At 36.8% G+C, this 27,458-nt stretch overlaps 1 protein-coding gene across 1 annotated transcript in view; it reads left to right on the top strand.

Annotated features, from left to right (window-relative positions):
- Positions 1–4,197: 4,197 nt before the first annotated feature.
- LOC6045203 (uncharacterized protein DDB_G0283357) overlaps positions 4,198–27,458 on the top strand; it is a gene marked incomplete at its 5' end in the record, with an annotated part of 68,604 nt that continues 45,343 nt past the window's right edge. Inside the window, 2 exons of the mRNA XM_038262124.1 lie at positions 4,198–4,297; positions 24,021–24,114. Coding sequence (XP_038118052.1) covers positions 4,198–4,297; positions 24,021–24,114 — 194 coding nt within the window. The remainder of the gene's footprint in view (positions 4,298–24,020; positions 24,115–27,458) is intronic.

The following is a 27,458-nucleotide window of genomic DNA, read 5'->3' on the forward strand; positions in this document are numbered from 1 at the left end:
CGGGCTCTTGGATTTCTGAGGGTCGAGAAAGCCGTCTCGCATGGACATTTTCTTGTTATGGGAAAATGTGCATTTTATTCTGCTGTTTCGGGATAGTGGGAGTTTGAATGAGTAGGCCATAATTCATGTTTTAAAAAAAGTTCTCAATCAATGAAAAAACAGTCGTAATCTGTAATCTCGAATCTATCAAAAACTCTATTTTTTCTGTTAATATACAGTCATCTCACATATTCGGAACGGTTTAAAAAACGATAAATCAGGGATTTTGAAAAAAAAAGAAATTTTGCTTTTATTTACTTCACTTTTTAATGCAAAGTTTTGGTGTATTATCGAATGTTTGGACATTTTTAATATAAGTCCTGATTTCCAAATTTTCTTAGGCGAACAAAAAATTCACGGATGTATCTTCTGTTAACATCGAAAATTGGACCATTAGTTGCTGAGATATTATAAATGAGAAGCTTCATGGGCAAAATTTTGATCCGTACTTCTCCATGACTCAAAAGTTGCTGCTTTTTGTCCCTGAAACATTTCAAAACATTACAAAAATTTAAAAAGGAAAATCGGGCAGTTGATTTTTTATGAGAAAACACATAAATAATAAAGAAGATTACTTAGAGAAAAAGCTCCACAGTTTCAAGCAACTCTAGAAGTGGGCTCATCATAAAGTTTGTCAACAATATTTTCAAAGATGTTGCTAAATGGGAAGGTTTCAATCAGTTTCAAAGTTTTATGATTTTTTTCTCTGAAATATTTAAAATGTTTTCAAATTTCAAGGCATTTTGATAAAACAAATTTCATAAATTTAATTTTTTGTTGGTTGGTTTTTGTAATTGTCAATTAATTAAAATAATATATATTTTGTTTAATGAATGTTGGCCAAAAATAAAATGTATGTTTTTCGTAAAATTAAACAAATTTAGTTAAACAAGTACTGAAATATGATCGTGAATTATAATAACTGTTATATAGTACAAGGCATTTTGTGATAGAAATTATGCATGACATTTTGATGTATTATTTTTTCAAGTTTTTTGAATAAAAATAATCTTAATTCAGATTTGAAGACAGGTTCTGTCAACTTTTTAGAAATATTTAATTAATAATTAATTTAATATTTCAAAAAAGTTGACAGAAGCTGTTTTCAAATCTGAATTAAGATTATTTTAATTCATGAAATTACAAAAAAACTGTACAGTGCCCGTAAATCCAAAATGCAGAAATAAATGCAATTAAAAAGAGTGAGATAATATGGAATTCGGAAGTGATTTTTTAAATGAACAATCCAGACTTGATATCCCGAAGGCCATGGCAAAATTTCTCTTCGGATAATACAATTACGTTTTTTTTGCTGTCTTATTTTTGAATGTTGAGCTTAAGTATGACCCCTAAACTGCTCGAGTTCAAACTTTATTTAAAATGCTGCTTCCGCGGAATTTTCGGCGATTTTTTTTTGCTCGCGAAATAAAAAGTTGGGACGATGTTTTCAATCGCAAAAATTACATTTTTGATCAAATTGAGTTCTGCAAAGTAGAGAGCCTATATTTAGAGACGAAATGTCACTCTCAGGGTTTCAATCGAACTGTCAAATCGGGGTTCCAATCGAGCAACAAGATCATGCTAGAGCAAAGTCGGAATCAATTTAAAATATTTTTGCAAAAAATCAGACTTACAACAATTACGAGTATTGTAAAACGGTTAATGATAGTAATCTGGTAGTTTTTGTTATGTTTGTGCTTTTTCGGTACAAGTAAAATGCCAGCACCAAAGAAAAACTACAAGTTTTTCAATCTTAAATTTGAATGGCTTTGGGTGTTTGTTGTAATTTCTGAAGATTGCAGGTCCCTATTGCAAAGTGTTAGGATCAACTAGATATTTTTACAAATCACTGGAAAAAGAATCGTCCAGATTGGTTAAGTTATGACCGAGAACCAGCGAGTTGAAGTTACTGTTCAAACTTTTTTGAACCTTGGGAGTTGGAATGTTGAGTCGTTGAGCTCAAAAATGATCCCAAAATGATATATCAAGCTTTGGAAATGTTAAATCGAAGACGGCGTTCAAAATGTCATATATGAAATATTTGGAAAATGTATTTGGTAATTCAAATTTGGCTGAAATTGGGTTTAAAAATGATGCTAAAATGATGCCTAAATACAACGATATGGTGAAAACAAGTCATCCAACAGTGTTTCTTGTTCCAGGAATCGTATTGACATGCTACAATATTTGAAGTAATGATTTTGAAACATTTGGGTAGTTTTCGAGCAAATTCAACAAAAATATTAGAAAAACTATATTTCGAGAGGTCATTTTTGGCTAAAAACGTACCTCAACTTTGGACAGCTGCCAAAATAACAGGATTTGTTCTAGGAACGAGATTTTTTCAGCGAAATAATCTTAAGATGACTCCTTGATGAATTTAGTTTCATTGAGAAGAACCTGAGAAATGATAAAATCCGTAAAAATCACTTTGACCCAAACTCACTCCCCCAGACCCAATTTCACCCCCACTGACGGTTTCAAGTAATCTAGTCTGGACGGTTTAGTAATTTTTTGGAGAATTTAGGAAAAAAGATAATCAGAATAGAAATGTTTTCCAGTTTCTCACCAAAGGAGTTTTTATTAATTATAACAAAAAAAAAATATTTGTCTTTTGCTCGTGTTAAAAAATTATGAGCATTTTTAACTTACTATTTAATGTAAATTTGAGTGTAAACGAGCAAATTCAAGCAAAATTAAACCTCCCGCTTCACCTACTGTGCCAACTTTCTTCGGCGTCGCGCAACTCTCGCCCACCGACCTCAACGCAAAGCACTCTTCGATGATGATGCTTTCTTCCGTTCCCACACTCTCAATCCGAACCACCTCGCACAAACTCAAACACTCACACTCTCAAACACACGTCACGCCACGCGCATTTCGGCTCTCTCTCTCTCTCTGGTTCTCCCGATGGAGACGCACGGTCGTTGAGCTTTGCGAGAGAGCTTTTCTGCGTTGTTTTGGTTCCTCAAGCTTCTGGGCAGCGCGCGCACGCTGAGTTCTTCACCGTCGTCAACCTCCTTCCAAGATTCCAAGTTTCGTTCGTTCGCTCTCTCTCTCTCTTCTCTCTCGTACAAGTTTCCCGCAGAGACTCTTGCGCTGCCTCTTTTTTCGGAACACGGCCTCGGCCAGCGGACCTGTTGGCAGCCAGAAAGCAGAATCACCAATCAGATTAGATCGTGCCCGTGCCGAGGAAAGAAAGTCTTTTTCTTCTCCGCGACCTTCTAGTGGACTGTGCTTTCTCCGCGAGCTCCGCGCGCTCAGTAGTGTCTAGCAGGTCGGCCAAGTGTCGACAACGTGATCCGGACTTTGCGCCAAGGATTCTAACGGTTTTGTTCTATCGTCTCTGTTTCTAACGTTTGTGCAGGTTCTACGGAGTAAGCGTTTTGCCCCCTTGGATATACATCGCTAACGCAACGAAGAGTACAAATGTGAAGATTTTTACGAACGTCAAACGTGATTGGTGTTAAAGGAGGAAAAACTGTGCCGTTTTGCGTGTGTTGAGAAGTTAAGAACCACCGGAAATGTGTCCTACCGTGGCAATGGGCCAAATCAACCGGAAGTCACCAGCAGCAGCAGTAGGCTTGGTGGAGGGTCTCTGAACGACCAGGAAAAATCGGTCAACCGATCGTAGAGTGTGTTCAAACAAGTTCTGACAAACGAAGCGAGTGTGTGTGCTAAAGGCTCGAAGCTATCCCCCAGAAGAGAAGCCTCAGATAGAGAGACCAGGCCGGAGGAAGAAAGCCTAACAGATCTAAAACAGTTATAAACGAATTCTTGTTTTCTGTGTCACTTCTTCGCCCGTGCGTTCGTTCGTTCGTTCGCTGAGTACGCTGGGTTGTTCTGCGCTGCGATCTCCAGATCTAGGAATATACACCGTAAGATCGGCGAAGAAACATTGTGGTGTTGAGGTTAGTGCAAGATCTCCAGAGGAGTAAAAGGAAGAGAAATTAGGACAGTGTCGTCGCGGGTAGTGAAGAACTGTGAACTTGTGTTTGTGTGTGAGCCCGTAATGTCCCTGTCAATGAATTCGGTAGGCAATACTATGGTCAATAGTATTGGGAACAGTATCGGCGGCGTCGTAGGTATCGTGAGCAACGGAGGAGGAATGATTGTCACCCAGAACGGGGGCGGGCCGATTGGCAACGGAAACGGTAACATCATCAGCGGCAACAACCACAACAACAACAACGGCAACAACATGGGCAACTCAACACCAGCCACCCGACACAAAACTGCCAGTCGATAAGATATTGCTGTAAGTATCAAGAGATTTGATGTTTTTGGTGTTGTACAACTAACTGGATCCCTCTAATCACTCCAAAGATCTTTAAAATGTAAAATTAGAATCATGGAATTGGATAACTACGCTTGGGCTCCTACTCCGGATGCTCAAAATTTGCCTACTACGATTAAGACTTTTACTGCAGCTTTACAAAAGACATGATTGACTCCGGCTTTGACTCTGACAAAAACTCTCATAGCCAGTTTCATACATGGCTGCGTAGTCGGGTATATTTTTCAGCGACTCCGGCTCAGACTTTAATTCCATCTTGACTCAGAGCTTGTGACTCAGAATCTGACTTTTGGAAATTTAACTACTCAAACTCCGAATCTAGCTCTTCAAAAATATCTCTGACTGCTACAACAGCTTTGAATTGAAGTTTACCAGACCCCAACAACTCCTACTTCAACTTCATAATTGTCTGATGCTTGATATTTATGCCTAACTTTGAAGTTGTTGAAAAAAAACAAGCATACTATATTTGTTACGTGATTTGTCACGATCCCTGGTCTGTTTCAAGGCAACTTACTAATCAACTATAATTAATCATTTAAAAGCTGGAGAAATGCTGTACAAAATTTTTCTTTTTATTACCTAGTTATACCACTGCTAATCTGATAACAAAAGGAACCCGTAGAAATAGGTGGCTAACATTTTTTTATGTTTTATGACGTTTAATTTAATAACTGTATCGGCAAAAAAATGACAAATGAAATCTATCCTGTTCTCGTTTCCGATCATAAGTTTAAAAGCATGCACGAAGGACGTTCTAACATACCTACATGAAACCACAAAAAAGGCTTTGGAGAGAATAAAGATACTCGAAGTATCTTTTGGTCGCGAAAATCTATTTTTAAACTAACGAGTGAAATTTACAAAACGTAAATCTACCGTGTTCAAACGCCTGTCCAAAATTGGTGCATATCACATTGTAAACATTTAGAATTTCTATTACCTTCAAGACATCAAATTTACAATTATTGGCAAATTGTTATAGCTGGCAAAAAATCATGTAACAAGTTGGAAATGTAGAAATATCATCGAACGAAGTTGACTTTATAGCTCTCGGCCACTATTGCTAGTACCAACCACTAGTGTCTTCTTTGTCTACAAGGACTTCGCCGCCCTGGGCTCCTAAGTGAGAGTATGGCACGGAGCGACGGCGTCAAATACCCATATTTACAAAGAATTTTAGAGCGCCCGCCGCGGGATTCGAACCGGCAACGTCTGGATTATGAGTCCAGTGCGCGGTCCGATTGATCCACACGGGCGGGACGGAAATATCATCAGAATGTAGTATAAACAGTCAATTTTAAGAGAATGCATGCAAAATATGTCTATTCTAACAAATTTTCATCAGAATTTTAAAATTAAAATGACTGGTTGTGCTTCAAATCCGGACACTAATAAAAACTGATTTGAAATCCAACTCAATTTTGCTTATGAACCGCACACATTTGGACTGAAATGTTGGTTAATGGCCATCTTTAGGTCTCAAATAAGCCGTTCATCAAAACAATCGATATTTTATAAAGATTTGCTAGAATTTAAGGAAATCAAACCCATAAATTTCCGCTCTACCTTCCCTGTGCATCGCACTCCAATGAAATATTTCAGTGAAATGTTTCACATTTTTGGAAAACTTATAATTTTATTTTATATAATTGTTTTGGCATTGACTACAGCGTTCAAACGAACTTCAAATGAAAGTTGATGTTAGAATTCATCAAATAACATTGTTTTGACATTAATAATGCGAACATATATCCAAAAAATTGATAAAACAAGATGAGGTGTCCGGGAATTCGAATCATGACGTTATGTCAAACTTTCAAAGCAAGTATTTTCTAACGTTTTTTATTCATCACTTTGAAAGATTTCAAAACAACGCACTGTTGAAACACAGTCAAATAAACGTAAATTTTTCAAAACAACAATTAAACGGTCAATTTGAATGCTCCAAACTCACCACGCCCGTTTTGAACTGATACACGTTTGACAGCTGCTTTACAGCCACATCACAGGCATCTACAAGAATCTAGTGAAGAGTGATAAATCATTAAAAATGTTCGAAGGTTTCCATCTCAAGTTTGTGTTTAGTAAACAGGTACAGACAAATTTTCCTAAATATTAGCAATTTACACAAAACAAATCTGTAGAATTTCTCGAAGCACTACGAATTAATCTTGTATAGATTAGGGACCATACATAGACCACGTGGCAAAACAAATATGAATTTATTAATTTTAGTTCCAATTTTTTTTAGAATTCTTAAAAACTACCAAATTGTTTGTATTCAACACTAGATTCAATTTGTATTTATCAAATAATTAGTTTTTTCTAGCTCCGTTATGAAAATCTTAACCAAGCCGCCGGCGAAAGTTTACCACTTAGGGCTCATCCTTAAACCACGTGGCCATCTGGCGTAAACCATTCTCCGTTTAAAGTTTAAAAATATTCTTTTGAATAATTTTAAACTTATTTAAACTTTTATTTATTTTTAGCTGGTCACCCAGAAGTAAACAGAATTATTGTACTTTCCTTTTTGAATTAAAAACATTTACCTGAATTTGAAAAGATTTGCTCAAATTTTACTTTTAGTTTGATTCTCTTGAGTGATTTGCTGACATACAAAATTATAGTTTCCGGAAAATCTGAAAAGAAGTTGGAAATTACACTTGAAACACCTTTCAGCTTAAATTTACTTAATTTAATTGCCCACAATCTAACAACATAGTGCCAAACGTCGCACCATATCTCAGTCAGAATGAAACTTGCCCTGATTAAAAACGCTCCAAAAGCGACCCTGCCCTGCCAAACTAAACCCTCCACGTATACACCTGTTATTCCCCGTGTCGCAACTCAATTAAACAACCCCGAAATTGACGCGCGATAAGAATCTCCTACCAGCGAGTCTTGGCTTTGTAGTCCCACCGTAGTTATCACTAGCGACGGATGACCAGAACCACCACCGCTCAGCACTTTATTCTGTACCACCTCGTTCATTCACACCGAATCTTGTGAACCCTCACGCTTATCTGGGCACAAGTCCGTGCTGTACGGCTCCCGTTATCAGTTTCTATACCCCAGGATCCCCGGGAGCCTCCCTCAGAGCTCCCCCACCATCACCTCCCTCAACCCGGGCAGAGGTGTTTTGGACGATGCTTTAGAATAAACGCTGCGCTCGATGTAGTCATGTGGTCTCTGGTGATGGTGATAACGTAAAGTCGCTGACGCTGCTGACGGCAGAGATTAGATTCTCTGGCGGACTCGACAAACGAGAACACTTGTCAACACACGGCAACAAACCTCCAGTACGTCGAACACGACGACGGCGATTTGTTCTTCTAAGCACCCCCCCTCGTTATCAGTGCGCATTGAGAGAGTCGAGTCACTAGAAGGGGGGGGGGCAGGTAATTGAACTGCATAGTGCAAACTTGGCACTGTATAGTTTGGACGCGGGGATTAGACGCGGTTGCTGCTAGGCTAGTTTTCGCCGAGCTGAAACTCTCACCGATGCGTCCGTACGGGGCTGAAGAGGGATGGAATTTCTACAAATTCTTTCCACAAAAGAGTCCGAACCACCCCGGTGCAGTCCGGTTCGGTGATGGGCTTCAGGGGGTGAAGAGAAAATAGAAATTTTTCCCTCCCTCTCTCTCTCTCTCTCTCTGCCTCTCAACCGCTGCTGAGAAAGTTTGTGGTTGAACACCACGTACGGGCGCTGGATCGTTAACCGTGGACGTACACATCTACCTTTGAGGAGGTATCTACTAAGAAGCGTTGTATGAGGTACCCTGAAGCGTTTGGAAGCGCTGACTTGGTTGATTACATCCTAAAAGTCACTTGTTGAGCTGATTGATCTTCATACGTTAAGTTCTGAGATATCTTAGAAAACTTCTGAAAAAACTGAGGTCATACCTCTGCCTAATTCGGCGAAATCAACCTGTGTTGACTGCCAGGTATGCACTGCATTGAGGTCTCCAATGATCCAGGGACCTCTAAATGAAGGTTACCTATCCGGTTCGATAGAAGTTTATAATCATTTTTATCGCGTTGGTCGCCAACTTTTCAAGTTAATACCATGGAAGTTCTTGGATGATCCACAGCAATTAAAAAATGATAGACAGATACACATCACTGAGTGAAAAGGTCTGTACTTGTCGAGATTCCTTCTAGCTGAGCTGGTTGAACATCAAGTACATTTGTTCTTTAGAAAGATCTCGGATGGTCTAAACCTCTTCTGAAGGATGAAAAACTAGGAAACTTGAAGCGCTGATATATCAAGATTCCTTTCTCTCTAGAGGGCTGATCCAAAGGTATGCTCTTCAGGAAGTTTTGGATACTACAACCCACTCGTAATGAACTATAAAGTGGTCTACGTAACTAGCAGTAGTTTTCTGAGGATCTAAAATCTGTTAATACATCGAGATTCCTTCCCGTAGAACGGTATATTTTAGTATGATCTTCAGGAAGTTCTTGGAGAATCCAGATTGCTTCTAAAGGGTGGCAATCTAATGTTACGTGACATTCCGAAGCAACTCGAAGATCTACCATCGATACACATACCGAGATTCCTCCCCATTGAACGGATTGATCTTAAGGTAATGGTCGATTGTAAGTTTTCTGATGATCCTAACCACTACTAAGAGATAGCTAACTGGCCCAAGTGACCAAAGTTACCCAAAGGAAGTCAGTCTAGTGGAACCTTAAGGTCTTCATGAAGTTCTTGGATGAGCCTAACTACTTCTTAATGGTGAGAAACTGATCTACGTGACTCACCTTAGTTAGCTTGAGATTTACCTTCCCATTGAACGATTGAACCTTAAAGTAGGTATTCTCTTCTAGGTTCTTGGATTATCCAAAGTAGGTCTAAAGTATGACAGATTCACTGTAGTTGCATGAATACCTACCATCTATGCAAACTTCGAGATTTATTCCCTTTGCACAGGTTGAACTAAAGGTATGCTCTTCAGGAAGTTCCTGGTTTAACCAACCCACTTCTAAAGGTTGACAAACTGATCTACGTGACTCGTTGTAATAACCTGAAGATCTTCCATCTGTAAAAATATCGTGATTACTTCCCGTTGAGCAGGTTTATGTTCAAGAATGTGATTTAGGAGTTCTACCGATGAGCGGCTTGGTCCTCACTTCTTTGTCAGGGATGGCAACTGATCTACGAGGTATACTGTAGTTACCTGAAGAACGAAATTTCTTGAACCCAGAGTATGCTTTTCAGAAGATCTGATCGGACTTCATACATTTGAAATAGAACGTAATCTAATCTGCATGACCCGTTTTAGCTATGCAAAACTTAACAACCTTCGGATGAATCCATGTAGACCACCGTTGAGGGTTGATCCCAAGTTATGAACTTCAGAGAGGACTTAGGCGTCCTTGAAGGTCCAAAATAAAATGCGAACTGTTCTGCACATCCCAGTGAAGCCACTTGAAGATCTGAGTTTGGGCTAAGAACCCATTGAATTCACACTTGTTGATCTAGTCCACCTGGCAATTGTGTACGTCAAGGAGAGCTCAATTACCATAAAAGCTCAAAATATGAAGCTTGGCAGTGCTGCATGGTTCAGTGATATCTAGGTATCAATTCCGTAGTAACACACCCAAAATTCAGAGTCGAGATAATCGTTCTCTCAAAATTTATTGAGGGCTTCGTGCCAAAATCGATAGAATAATGGTACCAACTCACACCATCATAACAAATGAGTTCATTCGTTAGTTGAATCAATAAATCTCCAACAAGTGTCATACATCGACTTCTGACTTCTCCTTGGTCACCAAGCTGTGGTGGCCGAGGCAGCTAAGTTGGATTGGTTTGTCAAAGGTCTCTGGTTCGATTCCCGTTGTCGACACTTTTGGTTTTTTGTTTGACGGATGAACTTTTTTTGCAAATGAACCTCGAGAGAATAGTTCTATCGCCCATCTCGAGCTGTGTTCTCTGCGTCCGTGAATGGTACCACTATTCTCTCGACTCGAGACCATCATTCTCTCAGACTAGCGCTGCCAGTTTTGGGTGCAGTTCAATAGGGCGAATCTGCGTTTGCAAACAAGCATTCTATCGCTTTTGCGCAAGTGACAGTTCACGTAAGGTAAGAGGGGATAGACTGCTTGTTTACAAACGCGGATTCGCCTTTTAAACTGTTTCTACGGAATTTAAAGATATCGGTATAGTTCTACAGAACTAAATAACTACGTGACATCCTAATATAGAAATAATTTGCTTCGCAAGAATCAGGACAACACACTAAAGCTAAGAGATGCATAGAAACTAACATCCGTCAAGTTAGTTGATCTCTTGTTAAGTACATATGAAGTTCGTGTATGACTGGAATGTTCAAATCATGAAAATTATCAACGTCACATGGTTCACTTTATCGACATGAAGATCTACCTTAAATCGTTTTATCAAATCAGTCTATCGATCAGCGAATTGATTTCTAGGTATTAACTTCAAAGATTACTGGGATATTCTAAAACTCTCTTCTTCACAAACTCCTTTACAAGAATCAGCCCATCTTTCAGAAGATTCACAATCTAGAGTTACATCCAACTCAACACTGGTTGACCTCTAGTCCCTGAACATCTCCCAATTTTTCACTCCACCAAAAGCCCACTCCGCGTAACTAGGTCAACCCCCCCTTCCACCTCTCTCAACGCACTCTCTCCAGAACTCCCCAAGGTATACCTTCTCAATCACCAGTACAGAATTCCGCTCACGCAAACTGGAGAAATCGTCCGCCGATCGCATTAACATTCTACGCGATCGCGTCGACGTCTCACCCAAAAGGGCCTCCAGTCAGTGATTCCACGACGACGACGAAGAAGAAGACGAGCGCAACGCACAGCAAAGTGTGAGTGTTCAATTACGGACACCCATACGAACGCGCGGACCGAAGAAAGAAAGCTCGCGAGCGAAGCTCGCAAAGAAAGAAGTTGACCCGGATCTGGCCGACCAAGCCGAACCGAGGTGGTGGTGAATCAACGGAACTTGGAGTGGGATCGACGACGAAGATGACGAAGTCGTCGTACAACAAGTTATCAACCAAGAAGTTGCTGCTGACGATTTCTCCTGCCGAGAGCTTTCTTCTTTGAATCTTTGATGAAAGAAGATCGTCGAGGGGTTGGAAGCCCGTAGGGGTCGTTCCGACTTGAATGGGCTTCGACTATTGATGGAAAGTAATGAGTTATGACGAGGGCTTCCAGGGGTACAAAAGTAGCGAGAGCTACACGCTCATGGCAGCCTGTGGAAGAATTTCGAATACTGAATGTCGAGCTACTTTGCTCAGAGCTCATACGAGCACTCATGAGCTGCTCTGAGCTCAACCAAATGTTGATCAAAACGTCGCAGTAAGCCTTGCTCTGCGAGCTGTCAAACGGAATGATTTACGTCAAAAAAGCGAGCGTCGCTCGCAGCTGCTCCCAGAAGTGTCAAATCACCGCCGATAAGCCCCGAGTCCGATTTCACTTTCACGCTCGTCCGATCTGGTCCGACCACATTCGTTAGCCCTCGCGAAGAGGCCCCTGCTAATTAGAATGCAAATACACAAATCTTTCGAAATTCGACGACGACGTGAAATGAGCGAAAGAGAAGGACTCCATGATGGCGCACAAACACGCATGACAGTCCGTCCTTCTTTTTCAGGTTAAGTCAACGTCGGCTCCGCAACGACGCTGGAACGAACCGTTTCAAGGGTCTTGGGCTTCCCAGAGCCAACAAGTGTGCCCTGTGAACCTGTGCCGAAGGCACACGAAAACTTTCACCGAAAGTATTGGAAGGAATATTATTAAAGTTTGTTTTGCTTTTTACGACCTGCTCCTCCTCCTCCTCCCTCCTTTGTGCAATCACCTCCCCTTGACAGTTTGCTTTGTTGTTGTTGTTCGTCGCCCCGACGAAGAATCTTGCATGGCCTTCTTCGCCGCGAAGCGACTTGAATGCGCGCGCGCGCGCGGTGAAAGTTTTTTATGCGCTGCGCAATATTTTACCTCTCAGAACGGTTAAAGGACCTGTTTGCTTCTAAATATCAGAGGTCTGGTCGGACCAAACCCCCGAAAAAAAAAACATCGGCTGACGGCTTAACGGTACGGATGGCGTAAGCTGAGTCAACGAGTTGGGCGCAAGTTTTCCTTTTTTTTGGGAGAGAACATTTTGTTGTTGAAACCTGTTGCAGAAATCGGCGAACCGTCGTCGTTCAAGACGACCAAAACCGACGACTCTGACTGGTTTTTAAGGTGCGGTGTGGAACGCGATGTGGAAAAGAAAGTGAAACGAATTTAGGTTAGCACATGCTGCTGCCTTGGGACCTCCGAGGTGGATGACACATGCGGCAGAGGGGTTGGAATGTCACTTGCTACTGAATTGATTCTTTAATTTTCTGAGTCATGCACATTTTTATAGAATTAGTTTTGTCATGAAATCACAACAAAAGTTGAAAAAATTAAATTATTTGATTAGAAATTTATAACATTTCAAAATATCTGGAGTTTTTATAAAGATTCAATAAACCAAATTTGTTTTTGGGTGTTTTTGAAACCGCCTTGAGTAAGGGATATTCAAAAACACCCAAAAGCAAAACCTGAAAAATTGGTTTATTGGACCTTAAAAAAACTTCAGATATATTTAAAGCATTATTTATTTTGAATTCAATAAACATAAATGTATGATGAATGCAACAAAAATGAAAAAAACCTTAAGTTGTGCACTCAATATTGTTGTAATGATGTAATAAGATGATGCCTTGAAGTTTTGTATCATTTTCGGCATTTTTATGTGAAAAAATGTTTGTAATATTAACAAAAAAACGTTAATTAATCCACCTAAAGGTGTTTGGTGCCTTCTCGCATATTTTTATCGAAATATCTGAGATCCGGGCCTAAAAAAGTCTATTAAAAAAACTTAAGTTCTTATAGCTATTGATAGGTTGTTGAATAGGTTATCAAGAGCCCTGATGGGTTGCATGACAGATCCGACAACTTTTTCATCAAAATATTTGAGATCCGGCCTCAAAAAGTGTATAAATAACACTCAAGTACTCATAACTTTTGATGGGGTTGTCAGATCTTCAATCTTTTGAACGCGTTGGAATGTTCTTTTAAATACGTTTCTAACAATATATAGCATGACGGGTTTTCTTACAAAACCACTTTTTACAATATTTCAAACTACAGCCAAATCGTTTTTTAACATAACTTTTGAAATACTTTTCTAAACTTCATAATATTAGCTAGGGTCTTGTGGGACCCCAAGACGGATCAAATGAGATAATCGTGTGCATATTTTTCGGTGCACGGACTTACAGACATACACACGCACAGACATTTGTTCAGAATTTGATTCTGAGTAGGATAGGTATACGCGAAGATGGGTCTACGAGGTCAAATAAAGAAGTTGATTTTTCGAGTGATTTTATAGCCTTTCCTCATTGAGGTGAGGAAGGCAAAAAACACACAGCCGAGGTACCCCAACGGAATCCGAAATATCTCCGGTGAAAATGGACCATATTTGTCTCCCATCTGTCAGTTGAAAATATAGACAAATCTGGAACAAAAGTTATAAGATTTTTAAGGAAAAAATAGAGGTCAAACGTCAACCCGAGCGTTTGAGTGTTAAGTACATTTTTGGATCAGAATTTCTTAGTGTTCGTAGTGTCCATATTTTTTTTAATAATATTATTTTTTTAATAATAAAATGCTTTAAATAAAGGGATAAATATTGAGTTAATTTATTGCTTTGAAAATTAAAGATATTAAAAAAACAAAATCGGTATAAACTGTGAATATTATCTGCATAAAGCGCATATAAAATTTTAAATATCTTTCATTGTATTATATATTCGTCGTTTTGTAGACTGTTTGACTTTATTTGAATTTTCACCTTTTTCTTATGGTTATTTTTATAAGTTTTTATGCCAACAAAATGTTATGTTATACTTTCTAGTTTATGTCAAATGATGATTGAAAATACTTTAAATTATCAGGAAAAAATTCTGCTCAAAAATTGAAAGCTATGAAGAGCGCAAGAAACAACATTTTAAAATTTTATAATTTAGCTTTCCAAAAATCCGAATAGGTGTTTTTGATACTTTTTGTGGTTTGTGTATTTTTGATTTTTAAAACTTGTTTTTAAATACTCTTTTGTCTTTTTCGATAAATCATGGCCACTTTGAATTTTCCAATCCTTTTTTTGATTTTTGAAATTAATTTTTCCTGAATTTTCTGAAATTTTGTTGACTAGACTTCCGTGACCTTTATTTATTTTTGCGTTTATTTTTTGTCTCTTTAAATATTTATATTATTTAATGATGTATTTTTTAGTTTTTTTCTTATTTCAAGATTTTAAATGATTTGTTAAATGTTTATTTACTACTTTATCTTTAAGTTTTTTTTTATGTTGTTTTTCTTGCTTTTATTAGCGTATTTTGACATCATTTCACATTATTTTTGCATATTTCCTGTGATTTTAATACAAAAAAAATCATTAGCTTGATTTTTATAGTTTTTGTCTAAGTTATAAGAAAAATATTGCTTCAAAATTCAAAAACCTATAAAAATCACGATTTTTTTTTCAATTTTTAATATACTCTGTTGATTGTATTTGTGAAGATTTTTTGTTGATAAATTTGTATTATTTTATTTATTTGTTCATTTTTTCGACTCATTTCAAATTTTAATTTTTATTTATCGACTGTTTATTTCTTACTTTACTTATTTCTTTCTGTGGCACGACCTTTTGATATTTTTTCGTTCATTTCATTCTGAATGTAGACTTTTCTAAACTTGCTTACATCATTTAATTTTTGTAGCGTTTTATTCATTGCTTTAGGCCAGCGATTCTCAAGGGGGGTACTGGGCCTACTTGATTTACACGGCAGGGGCTACCAGCCTAGAAGAAGGTTGAGAATCGCTGCTTTAGGCCGTTGCGAATATTTTTCCCCCTTCAAAATTGGCCGAAACGGTCGGGGAGTGGGGGGGGATTATTTTTATCCCAATAAACTAGCATGTATAGGCTTCAAATTGGCTCTGAATTTTTGTGAATTTAAGCCGTCTCAATTTATGTTGTTTCCAAAACGTGGAGCATTAGCGATGCACAAATTAGAATGTTATTTTGTTTTATTTTTTTTAGCCGTTCTTTCCTTTTTTCCTTTTTTCTTACGGTGCCGCGGAGAAAATTGAAAAAATGACAGCCCATTCAAATACTAATAGGTTTAAGTATTGTTTTGGAACATTAGGGTAGAGTAGTCATCAATGAGACACGGGGAACAATGATAAAATGGTTCTCACAAGTCGTAGTTTCAACCAATCAGGCTCATATTTGGGGGAAAGGTGTATCTATTGGATACACGTCTGCTATCCTAGTGGCTTTGGTTATGGACGCTCCCTTGAAAAGTTATTCATAAATGTTTGATTCTGGGTGTAAAAGTAAATTATGGACAAAAATACTTTTGCGCTCGTAGGCTGCCATTTACACCAAAACTAATATTTCTTCAAATTTGTTTCGACGTTCCATAGGGATTGAGTTGGGCTACAATGTCCTTTCATTAGGTTTGACCAAAATTTAGAATATACCCAGAATCCAGAGCTGTCTCATTGTTCCCCACTCATTTTCGCCCATGGGTAACAATGAGACACTTTGATTTTTCTTTATTAAACATTTCAAAATCCATGTAAATCTTTCAAAACATGGAAAGTGATTTTTGGCATATTTATAGAGTTTTAACTTCATTTAACCAAACATGCAATGTTATTTGGTATAAATATATGGATTATACAAAATTTAAATACTTTTTAGTATAACTTTTGTTAATTAAAGTTTCATGTTGGCAAAATTGCTTTAAAATGTTCAAGGCAAGTCACCTGTAATAATACAAAAATATGATGTTTTACTAGCAAAGTATTGATTTTCGTAGAGTGTCTCATTGTTCCCCAGCTGTCTCATTGTTCCTGCCAAGTGCGTCTACAATGAGACAGTTGAATAACTCTGGCTGTAGATGTCGGATCGATCTCATATTTTGGTCAATGTTAGAACACACTAAAAGAAAGTAAATACAACAAAAAGCTCATTAAAACATGCTGAAGAAAAAAATGGAAAAGTCGTTGAAAGTTGAAAACCAAAAGTGTCTCATTGATGACTACCCTACCCTACAAATGTTTATGTTGGAAACATTGAAAATGAATATTATTTCTTTTTGCCTCAGGATAGTTTATCATTTAACGCAAATTCAACGTCGTATGCTTAAAGGATTTCCAACAAACGTTGTTATGCCTAATTAATAAAATTTGGTGAATCGTTAGAGCAAATAAAGCAGTTCTCATAAATTTAAGATAATTTAAGGTTAACTAGAGAAAGGAAAAGCTACTAGTAAGGGTGTTTCTTGCAGAAAGCTGGATTTCACAGAAAACCCTAACAAATGTTCTCTCACACATCGCTAGCGCAACATGATTTCGCCCAAAAGTCGTAAACCTAATGAGATCACTTGGCCCGTATTTTTTTCTGCTTGTTTGTTCTCTTTCAACCTTTCATTACGACTCTCCGTCGCAGCTTGCTCGCACTCCATGTCGCAACAATATCCCATAAAATATGCTAATCGGCTGAGAAAAGAGCCAGCGTATTTTTAGTACAACTTTATGTATTTGCCGATGATGCCTCGAAAGCTGCGAAATTCAGCACCACTATGTTCTTCCACAAAGCTATTTGTAGTGTCGTCGTCGTCGATGAAAGTAAAAATTTACATACCGACCGTGCCTCCATCTCTTCTGGGGCTGATGACAATGAAAGTTTTGAGGAATGGTTTTCGAAAAGTCGCAACCAACCAGTCGCGAACCAGCATTCTTGTGCTGTTTACCTCCGCGGCGGTGCCGCCACAACAGTCAACATGGTGGTGTTACTCTTGAAATCACCTGTAGTACCAGTCGTCGGTCGGAGAAGTGGGTCAAATGACAAATGTTCGCGTGCCCTCCGGAATGAATAATTTCTTCTCCATAGCTCGGCTGGGAAGAAGTGGGTCACGAGCTACCCGCGAGGGTCGTACGAGAAGAATGGATTGGCTTGACGGGGCACGAAGAGCCGAAGATGAGCGGTACTTGGAGCGGTTCTGCTTGAAGACGTCCTAAACTCGCTGACAAATCGTTGCTTTGTTGTGGAACTCAACGACCCGGGCTGCGCGGAGATGTGAAAGCGTGATCCAAGCTCTGAAGAAGCAAACATATGTTCCGCAAGTGGTAATTCGACCGCGCGGTACACCTTAAGGCAGTTCTCCTCACCACGGAGCAGTAGCGAAAGTGAAAATGATTGATTAATGGTTCATCATCCCGAAGCCATGCCAAGTCGGCATTCTGCTCATTAACGGCGAGCCGTAGCAACGAGACAGCGTCTCCAACAGAAGTCACTCTCGATATGCACTTTGGTGCGATCTTGGAATCTCCTGAAACACACCAACTCGACGGCAAGCATATTTTTATGGCTCTCCCACATGCAAGCGTTGGGTTTTCTACGAGTTCCCCAACAAAGACCCGGCCGGCGGTAATAACTCACGATGATCATCGAACTCTTGGTGAAAGTCGCAGCTCTCTCGGAGTTGATCGTGCTCGGTGAAATTCCTTGTGCACACAGCAACGGGGCCCGACTATGCCAAAGACTGCAACTGCACAGCATAGAATGCAATTTTCGGTGCAGCGCTTCAAGTGCGCTGTATAAAAACAAGTCTTGACGCGGCGAACGACCGAGGTGCTTTTCCAAGCGACGAACCTTGGCTTTGGGCTGCACGGCGGCGGCGAGGTTCGTGAAGGTTTTCCAGCTCAAACGCGGCAGTAGGCAGTTTTGAACTTGAACCTGCAGCAGCGCAGTTGAAGGGCAGAACTGCAGCGGAGTGATCGGAGCGAGATGGTTGCGCAGAAGTTGCGCTAGCGATGCATTCAACGGTTCATGAGTGGGAAGCATGGTGCGTTAGCGATGTATAAGACTTCTTGCGATGTTATTATTTTTTCAACATGTTATGCTAATTTGACAATATAATGAGACAATTTGGATCATTGAGATCTTGGAGTACTCAATCCGTGATTCGCTAGCGATGCAAAATAGTTTTGTCTATCAGTATTTGAAGTTTTTGAAGCGTTAGCGATGTTTAGGAATGTCAAGATCAATTTCAAGGGAATTAGTCGTAAAGATCTGAAAGAACTTCATCGTTGATTCTAGCGATGCATACGACATTCTGAATCTAAATTAAGAGCGAGTTTTTCACCAATGTGTAACAGGTCGTATCGAGGTGCTCCAATTTGGATGAAACTTTCAGCGTTTGTTTGTCTATACATGATGAACTCATGCCAAATATGAGCCCTCTACGACGAAGTTTGAAGTTGAGGTCCAAAAACATGAAAATCTTAAAATGCTCGCATTTCCGTAAAACTTCATCAATTCCAACTCTTTAGATGCATTTGAAAGGTGAAGCACTTCAAAATGTGCCATAGACATCCAGGATTTGTTTGACTTTTTCTGTTAGCTTTGCAAATTACTGTCAAAAATTGATTTTTAAAACCTTGATATCTTTTCCAACAGCCTCCAACACCCATATTTCCATAGGTCAAAAGATAGGCAATATCATGGACTATAAGCCTACGGTATTAGCTTTTGGCCAATCGCAGTTTTTCTCATAGTTTTTATTTTTCTACAACAAACAATTTACAACGTTAGTTTTTACCCGGCTGGCATCCATAGTGGCACTTTTTGGTCTCAATTTTGTCATATTCGGAATCCTCGGACAATTTCACGTAAATTAAACTATAATCCATGATATTGCCTATCTTTTGACCTATGGGAATATGGGTGTTGGAGGCTGTTGGAAAAAGATATCAAGGTTTAAAAAAAATCCATTTTTGACAGTAATTTGCAAAAGCTAAGAGAAAAAGTCAAACAAATCCTGGATGTCTATGGCACATTTTGAAGTGCTTCAAAAGACCTTTCGAATGCATCTAAGAGAGTTGGAATTGATGAAGTTTTACGGAAATGCGAGCAATTTTAATTTTTTTTATGTTTTTTGGACCTCAAACTTCAAAGCCCGTTTTACCCTACTTCCCTTTGTCGTAGAGGGCTCATATTTGGCATGAGTTCATCCCATGCATAGACAAACAAACGCTGAAAGTTTCATCCAAATCGGAGCACCTCGATACGACCTCTAGAACAAACCGAGCAATTTTTACAAATACTGCCTCTTAAGGTTTTCTGAGTTGTTTTTGAAAATTGAAACATACAAATGCCCAATTTTCTCTTAATTTAAAACGAACTCCTTGCAAATGTTTTACATAAACTAGAATCTGAAATTAAGCGTAGAACAAGTTTTCGTTGTGCATCGCTAATACGACATGTTTTCAATTAATCTTGAAAATTTGTGGTGCTTTAGTATAGCAAAGCTGGAACTTTACAAATGTTTACTAATGGTTTAACTGTCAATTGACATCAATAGCCATCCCATACAAATGCTGTACTGTCTGTTAGTCTTGAAACTTATGTCCCTTTTTCAGCATAGTTGCTGCGTAGAACCTAAGAATCTTTGTGAATCGCTAATGCGACATGTTTTCTAAACATATAGTTTGATCAACGTCACTGTAAAGTTATCTATAAGTTACAACTGATTTTACTTTACGATTACCTTACAAATTTTTGCCTAGATCTTGGTCTTATAACTCGTTTTCGATTGTTTTCAGTACGTGTTAGTTTTTGATTGGATTTTATCAAGTTTCTATCAAAATTTATATCATTTCTCAACGATCTCGTCGCAATCTGTCATAAAACCATTAATTTAAAGAATCAAACCACCAATTCAAGCCGATTCAGCCCTCTTTTACCGTTACACCTGGTCAACTTCTCCGAAAACGCATCCTCGAATCACGTGACGATGCGTTCCACCGAAACTATGCCATCTCAATTTATCAGTCGCGACCAATCAAAAGCGACGGACCCTTAAGCCGCCTCGACCTGGCCTTAAGTACCGTTCTTCTGGAACTGGTTCGACTACAAACGAGTTCTCAAAACAAAAAAAATCTCATTTTTTCTTAACGTTTCTTCATTTTTGCTTTCGATGCTGCTAAGCGCGCTTTTTGACAGCTGACCTACATCCAAAAAAGCACGATAGCCGTCGAACTCATCTACCTCCACAAGCAGCAACTCGTTTATCTTGTTTGCTTTCTTCGACGCTTCGGTCAAATGGCTTTGCGAGGGAAAGAGTGAGACAGCGCGTCGAAGAAGGGAAAGCCTCTCGATGGCGTCGACGGCTACTTGGATGCGCCTTCGGAGGACACAAACCGTCCAACAACAAAGGAGCAACACAAGTGGCTGCGTCTACAAAACCATTTCTTCGTTGGACCACCGAACCGCTCCAACGACCGTGCAAGGTGAATCGAATCGAGTTTATTGACTCTAAGCTGCCCCCTCGTCGCCATCTTGCACCGCTCTCCGCTGGTCACCTCTAATCCCTACAAGTCTGTCTACTAAGCCACTGCTAGTAGTTGATGGCTGCAGGCGAAAGAGAAATGAGAGTCATCGCAGCGCTGTCACTGCTCTGCGTTGAGACGTTTGGTCAGGGTTGAAGTAGGAAACTGTTCAAATGTTAGACGGTCGCCAACCTTAATGTTAAGGGCATTGGTGTTCTAACGGTAGTCTACATCGCGACTTCTTTACTCCTAGAACTGTACAAATGTCAACCAAACTGACACCAACCATAGTATTGACGGCCTTGGCATCACGCGATCATCACTCCGATTGCAGCCCTGTTCCCACTGCAGTTCGCGCATGATATTTGCCGAAACAGTTTCGCACTAAGCTCCTCATCGCGAGCGTTTCTTAGAAAAGTGTTGTGAAACCCCCCCGTCTCATGACGGTTGGCAGCCGTTTTCGGGGGGGGCCAACAATTTTTTTTCGGCAATCTCAGCAAGCGTTGATTGGAGGGAAGGGATGTGCATTTATTATTGTTGGCCCCCCTCCGGGGGCTACTAAGATTTGTACTGCGCAGTTTTTGCGACTGACCATAGCCTGCTTACTTTTGTTCGTGTGGATCTCTGGGCGAGAGGGTCGTTACGTCAGCGGCTTCTTGGCAACCACCACAAGCATATGCGTTTTTTGTTTTGTTTTTTGTTTGTGGGCTCAGTTTTGGGAAATACCAAGGAGAGAGAAGTGGTTTGTGTCCTAGTTCTTGGGATTCAGAGGGGTAGTCGTCGATGACTGCGCTGGGATCTTATGCAACACCACTGGCTGACCGCTTGGGAGTAGTTTGTGCTTACTCACCGTGATCGAGGCAGGTTGTGTGACTAAGATCGTATGCATTTGGGAAGCATAGGATTTAAGTTTTACGAGGGTGAATCATGGCAACACTGCGAAAGAGTAGGACTGGAAAGGTTCAGTGAACTTTGAAAAGCTTCAGGATATCCCGAATGTTATGATGTACATCGCTAGTGCAACTGACTCCGACTCCAGTTCTCCAAAAAGGTCCGACCCAACCCTGGGTCATCGAAAAGACCTGACTCCACCAACTCCGGTTCCAACACTGACTAAGTCTCTACAACATTTGTTTGTTCAGTGTAATACTTCACATGATCTTTGTTGCACTAGCGATGCATAATAAAGTATCATTGTTTTATAAAGAAATTAATTTATTTTCCCGATTATCAATAATTTTTTCCGCTATCAAAAAGATTTATTCAAAATTCATGGGTTTCCATTTTTGACAATATTTAATAAAACATTTGTATGGTTCTTATTATAAAGTCATATTAAGAAGGCAGCAAGTTTGAAGAATGAGTGTTATGAATGAGGTACCTTTTGCCTTCCTCACCTTACTGAGGAAAGGCTATAAAATCACTCGAAAAACGAAATTCTTAATTTGGCCTCCTAGACCCACCTTCATGTATACATATCGACTCAGAATCAAATTTTGAGCAAATGTCTGTGTGTGTGTTGGGATGTTGATCAAAAAAAATTGCACTGAGTTATCTCGGCACTGTTGATCCGTCTTGGGGTCTCATAAGTCGCTATTGAAAATGAAAAAGTTTAGGTAAGTACTTCAAAAGTTATGCTAAAAAAACGATTTTAGCAAAAGTCCGGAAGATTTAAAAAGGGTGGTTTTTGTAAGAAACCTCGTCATGTTATACATTTTTAGAAAGGTATTTGAAATACCTTTTCAACGAGTTCAAAAGATTGAAGATCTGACAACCCCATCAAAAGTTATAAGCACTTAAGTGTTATTTATGAACTTTTTAGAGGCCGGATCTCATATATTTCGATGAAAACGTTGTCCGGATCTATCATGCGACTTGTCGTTGGGTAGGTAATCAAAAGACCTTTTCAACAAATTCAATAGATTGAAGATCTGATAACCCTATCAATAGTTTTAAGCACTTAAGTGTTATTTATGAACTTTTTGGAGGCCTATCAAGATATTTTGACACAAACCTTGCCCGAATCTATCATGCGACTTGTCGTTGGATAGGTAATCAAAAGAAGAACTTTCCAACGAGTTCAGTAGATTGAAGATCTGACAACAATCAAAAGTTATAAGCACTTAAGTGTTAACTTTGTGGAGGCCGGATCTCAGATATTACCTAGCTTTACACTCTAAATGTGAGGAAGGCACCAACCACCTAATGGTGGATTAAGTAACGTTTTATGTTATTATTGTAAACTTCTTTTAGTTGTTAAAATAAGTTCCAGTATGACATGAGCAGTTTAAGTTGCGCTAGCGATGCATATTAATGAAATGGTATAACTGGTCATAATATGTTTTTACTAAGAACTGTGAAAATCTTTAATAACTAAGATTTCCCAATGAACTTAAGCATGGTTTTATGAATATTACAAAGTAAACTTCAGAGATACTGAAGTTCAAACTATTTGATAGAGTTGATTTTAATGCATTCAAGATCAAATAAAACAATATATTATATGAAAACAACATTTGTAAGGTACGAATTATTTGGTTTAACGACATCACCTTTGAATATCGTTAGAAAAACAATAAAAGCATTAATTTAAGGCGTTACAAATGTCTTACCTTTGTATTCTTTCTTATTGATTTGATATTCTTAAACAATTTGTTTTCTTGGCTATCATGTTGCATTAGCGATGTTTAACTGAATCTCGGTGCAACTTTCTTTAAAATCAACTCCATGAATAAATGGTGATTAATCCAACACATTTTATATTACACTGTGTCTAAATAAACTCAAGTGATAAAAATTGTAACATGCTGAAACATTTATAAGGTTCTGACGCCCTAAACTGTTTTATTAATGTTGAGTCGTTATGCTTGCGATGTTCAAAATGATGTCGAAAACTATATAATTTTCAAATGTACAATTTGCAGCCACTAATTCAACTTCGCCATATGCATCGACAGTAGAACAGGGATTCAAAACCTTACATAATAGAAATGATCAAATCTTGCAATATTTGTTAATAATCATTCAAACTATATACAGCTAATCTTGGAACTAGATCAGGCATTTTACCTATAAAAAATCACCCCATCCCATCCCATCAACCGCAAGAATCCAGGTCAACTGCATCCTACGCAATTGTCATCAACTAACCACAAACACACACACACACACCCTTCTCCGACTTATCCCAAGAAGCAGAGTGTACAGCTGACTAATCTCTCCAACTAATTCCCGTTTCTCTCTCTTTCTTTCCTTCCAACAGGGGAAGCCGACAAAGTGAAAACCCTGATCCGGCTACGGGCAGAACTGTCACCACTCTTCACCGGCAAGCGAAATGCATCCAAGTATGCGTGGGCGTAAGTATCTCGCTAGCGATTCATCCCTCTTAGCATGCCTATGCAGATGCGGTCTACTTTGTTGTGTGTGCACTGTGAAAAAATTGATGCAGGGTCGCGCAACCACAATCGCTCGGTCTAGCTTCAAGTCTCGTCGCTGACTTGTTTTTTTTTTCAAACTTTTTTTGTTCGTGCTTTTTTTTTTACGGCAGGCCTACTTTCCGCGCGAAACTGGGTTCTTCCTCGTGGTCAGAACTTCCGCCTTTTGTTGCCATGGCGCGCAGCGCCAAATGTGGAACAGCATCCGAGAGGAGCACAAAAAAACAAAAAAAAACTCCCGAAAAAAGAAAATCGAGGGCTCTTTTTCCCACATTCCACATTTACGCCTATTATTTGGCGTGCTGCCGATTCCGGGGTCCGCTCTCAGATTCGATATTGTTTTTTTCTTTCTCTTTCCACTTTTGTTTGAACTGAACCGAAGTGGAAATAGAATAAATGTTTAGATTTAGTTGAATTAGCTGCGAAAAAAGAGAAGTCAAGAAACAGAAGGAGAAATCGAAAGAGAGAAAAGAAAAGGAAAATCGAATATTAGGAAAAGGTTAAGGTATTGCAGGAAGTCCGTTAGGCCCATTAAAATAATTGTGGAAATTGTAAGCTCTTTTTAATCGAGCTGAGCTGAGGGGAGAGGAGAAGTTACACAGAAGGAAAGAAGGGGGGCTTCTGCGAATGGGTGGTTGAGAACCATGCGGAAAGTAGATCACTTGGAGAAGAATTACTTACAGAGCTGGAGTTACTGTTAAATTTGACGAAGTTTTTGTTAGGTTTATCGTCGATCTTTGTTTAGTTTAAACATTAATAGAAATTATTAAACATCAATTTTAAAAAATAAATAATCGTTATAACGTTGATTTCACAACAAGTGATTTATTGCAACTCAATTCTTACTCTCAATTAATGTAGGGAAATATGAAACATTAATTTTTCAATTCTGTATTGCAAGATCGAAGTCCCATCTGTTTCTTAGTCTATGTTTAGGTGGGACTAAATACTCTCCGACGACCTTAAAATGACGTTAAAACTGATAAATTCAAAATCTTCGAGATATAAGAGCTTTTACAAACATCTTAATAATGTTTTGAGAAGTTTTTTTTTAAATTTCTCAGATGATTTTTATATTTCTCAAGTTTAACAGATTGTCTCTAATTTGTGGCTGTGTTCAAAATTTAGTAAATTTATGTAAAAAATATTTTAAACTTCAAATTTTAAAATCTTTAAATCTTTAAATCTTTAAATCTTTAAATCTTTAAATCTTTAAATCTTTAAATCTTTAAATCTTTAAATCTTTAAATCTTTAAATCTTTAAATCTTTAAATCTTTAAATCTTTAAATCTTTAAATCTTTAAATCTTTAAATCTTTAAATCTTTAAATCTTTAAATCTTTAAATCTTTAAATCTTTAAATCTTTAAATCTTTAAATCTTTAAATCTTTAAATCTTTAAATCTTTAAATCTTTAAATCTTTAAATCTTTAAATCTTTAAATCTTTAAATCTTTAAATCTTTAAATCTTTAAATCTTTAAATCTTTAAATCTTTAAATCTTTAAATCTTTAAATCTTTAAATCTTTAAATCTTTAAATCTTTAAATCTTTAAATCTTTAAATCTTTAAATCTTTAAATCTTTAAATCTTTAAATCTTTAAATCTTTAAATCTTTAAATCTTTAAATCTTTAAATCTTTAAATCTTTAAATCTTTAAATCTTTAAATCTTTAAATCTTTAAATCTTTAAACCTTTAAATCTTTAAATCTTTAAATATTTAAATCTTTAAATCTTTAAATCTTTAAATCTTTAAATCTTTAAATCTTTAAATCTTTAAATCTTTAAATCTTTAAATCTTTAAATCTTTAAATCTTTAAATCTTTAAATCTTTAAATCTTTAAATCTTTAAATCTTTAAATCTTCAAATCTTTAAATCTTTAAATCTTTAAATCTTTAAATCTTTAAATCTTTAAATCTTTAAATCTTTAAATCTTTAAATCTTTAAATCTTTAAATCTTTAAATCTTTAAATCTTTAAATCTTTAAATCTTTAAATCTTTAAATCTTTAAATCTTTAAATCTTTAAATCTTTAAATCTTTAAATCTTTAAATCTTTAAATCTTTAAATCTTTAAATCTTTAAATCTTTAAATCTTTAAATCTTTAAATCTTTAAATCTTTAAATCTTTAAATCTTTAAATCTTTAAATCTTTAAATCTTTAAATCTTTAAATCTTTAAATCTTTAAATCTTTAAATCTTTAAATCTTTAAATCTTTAAATCTTTAAATCTTTAAATCTTTAAATCTTTAAATCTTTAAATCTTTAAATCTTTAAATCTTTAAATCTTTAAATCTTTAAATCTTTAAATATTTAAATCTTTAAATCTTTAAATCTTTAAATCTTTAAATCTTTAAATCTTTAAATCTTTAAATCTTTAAATCTTTAAATCTTTAAATCTTTAAATCTTTAAATCTTTAAATCTTTAAATCTTTAAATCTTTAAATCTTTAAATCTTTAAATCTTTAAATCTTTAAATCTTTAAATCTTTAAATCTTTAAATCTTTAAATCTTTAAATCTTTAAATCTTTAAATCTTTAAATCTTAAATCTTTAAATCTTTAAATCTTTAAATCTTTAAATCTTTAAATCTTTAAATCTTTAAATCTTTAAATCTTTAAATCTTTAAATCTTTAAATCTTTAAATCTTTAAATCTTTAAATCTTTAAATCTTTAAATCTTTAAATCTTTAAATCTTTAAATCTTTAAATCTTTAAATCTTTAAATCTTTAAATCTTTAAATCTTTAAATCTTTAAATCTTTAAATCTTTAAATCTTTAAATCTTTAAATCTTTAAATCTTTAAATCTTTAAATCTTTAAATCTTTAAATCTTTAAATCTTTAAATCTTTAAATCTTTAAATCTTTAAATCTTTAAATCTTTAAATCTTTAAATCTTTAAATCTTTAAATCTTTAAATCTTTAAATCTTTAAATCTTTAAATCTTTAAATCTTTAAATCTTTAAATCTTTAAATCTTTAAATCTTTAAATCTTTAAATCTTTAAATCTTTAAATCTTTAAATCTTTAAATCTTTAAATCTTTAAATCTTTAAATCTTTAAATCTTTAAATCTTTAAATCTTTAAATCTTTAAATCTTTAAATCTTTAAATCTTTAAATCTTTAAATCTTTAAATCTTTAAATCTTTAAATCTTTAAATCTTTAAATCTTTAAATCTTTAAATCTTTAAATCTTTAAATCTTTAAATCTTTAAATCTTTAAATCTTTAGATCTCTTTAAATCTTTAAATCTTTAAATCTTTAAATCTTTAAA

Source organism: Culex quinquefasciatus, chromosome 1 (genome assembly GCF_015732765.1).
Source record: "Culex quinquefasciatus strain JHB chromosome 1, VPISU_Cqui_1.0_pri_paternal, whole genome shotgun sequence".
Lineage (NCBI taxonomy): Eukaryota > Metazoa > Arthropoda > Insecta > Diptera > Culicidae > Culex > Culex quinquefasciatus.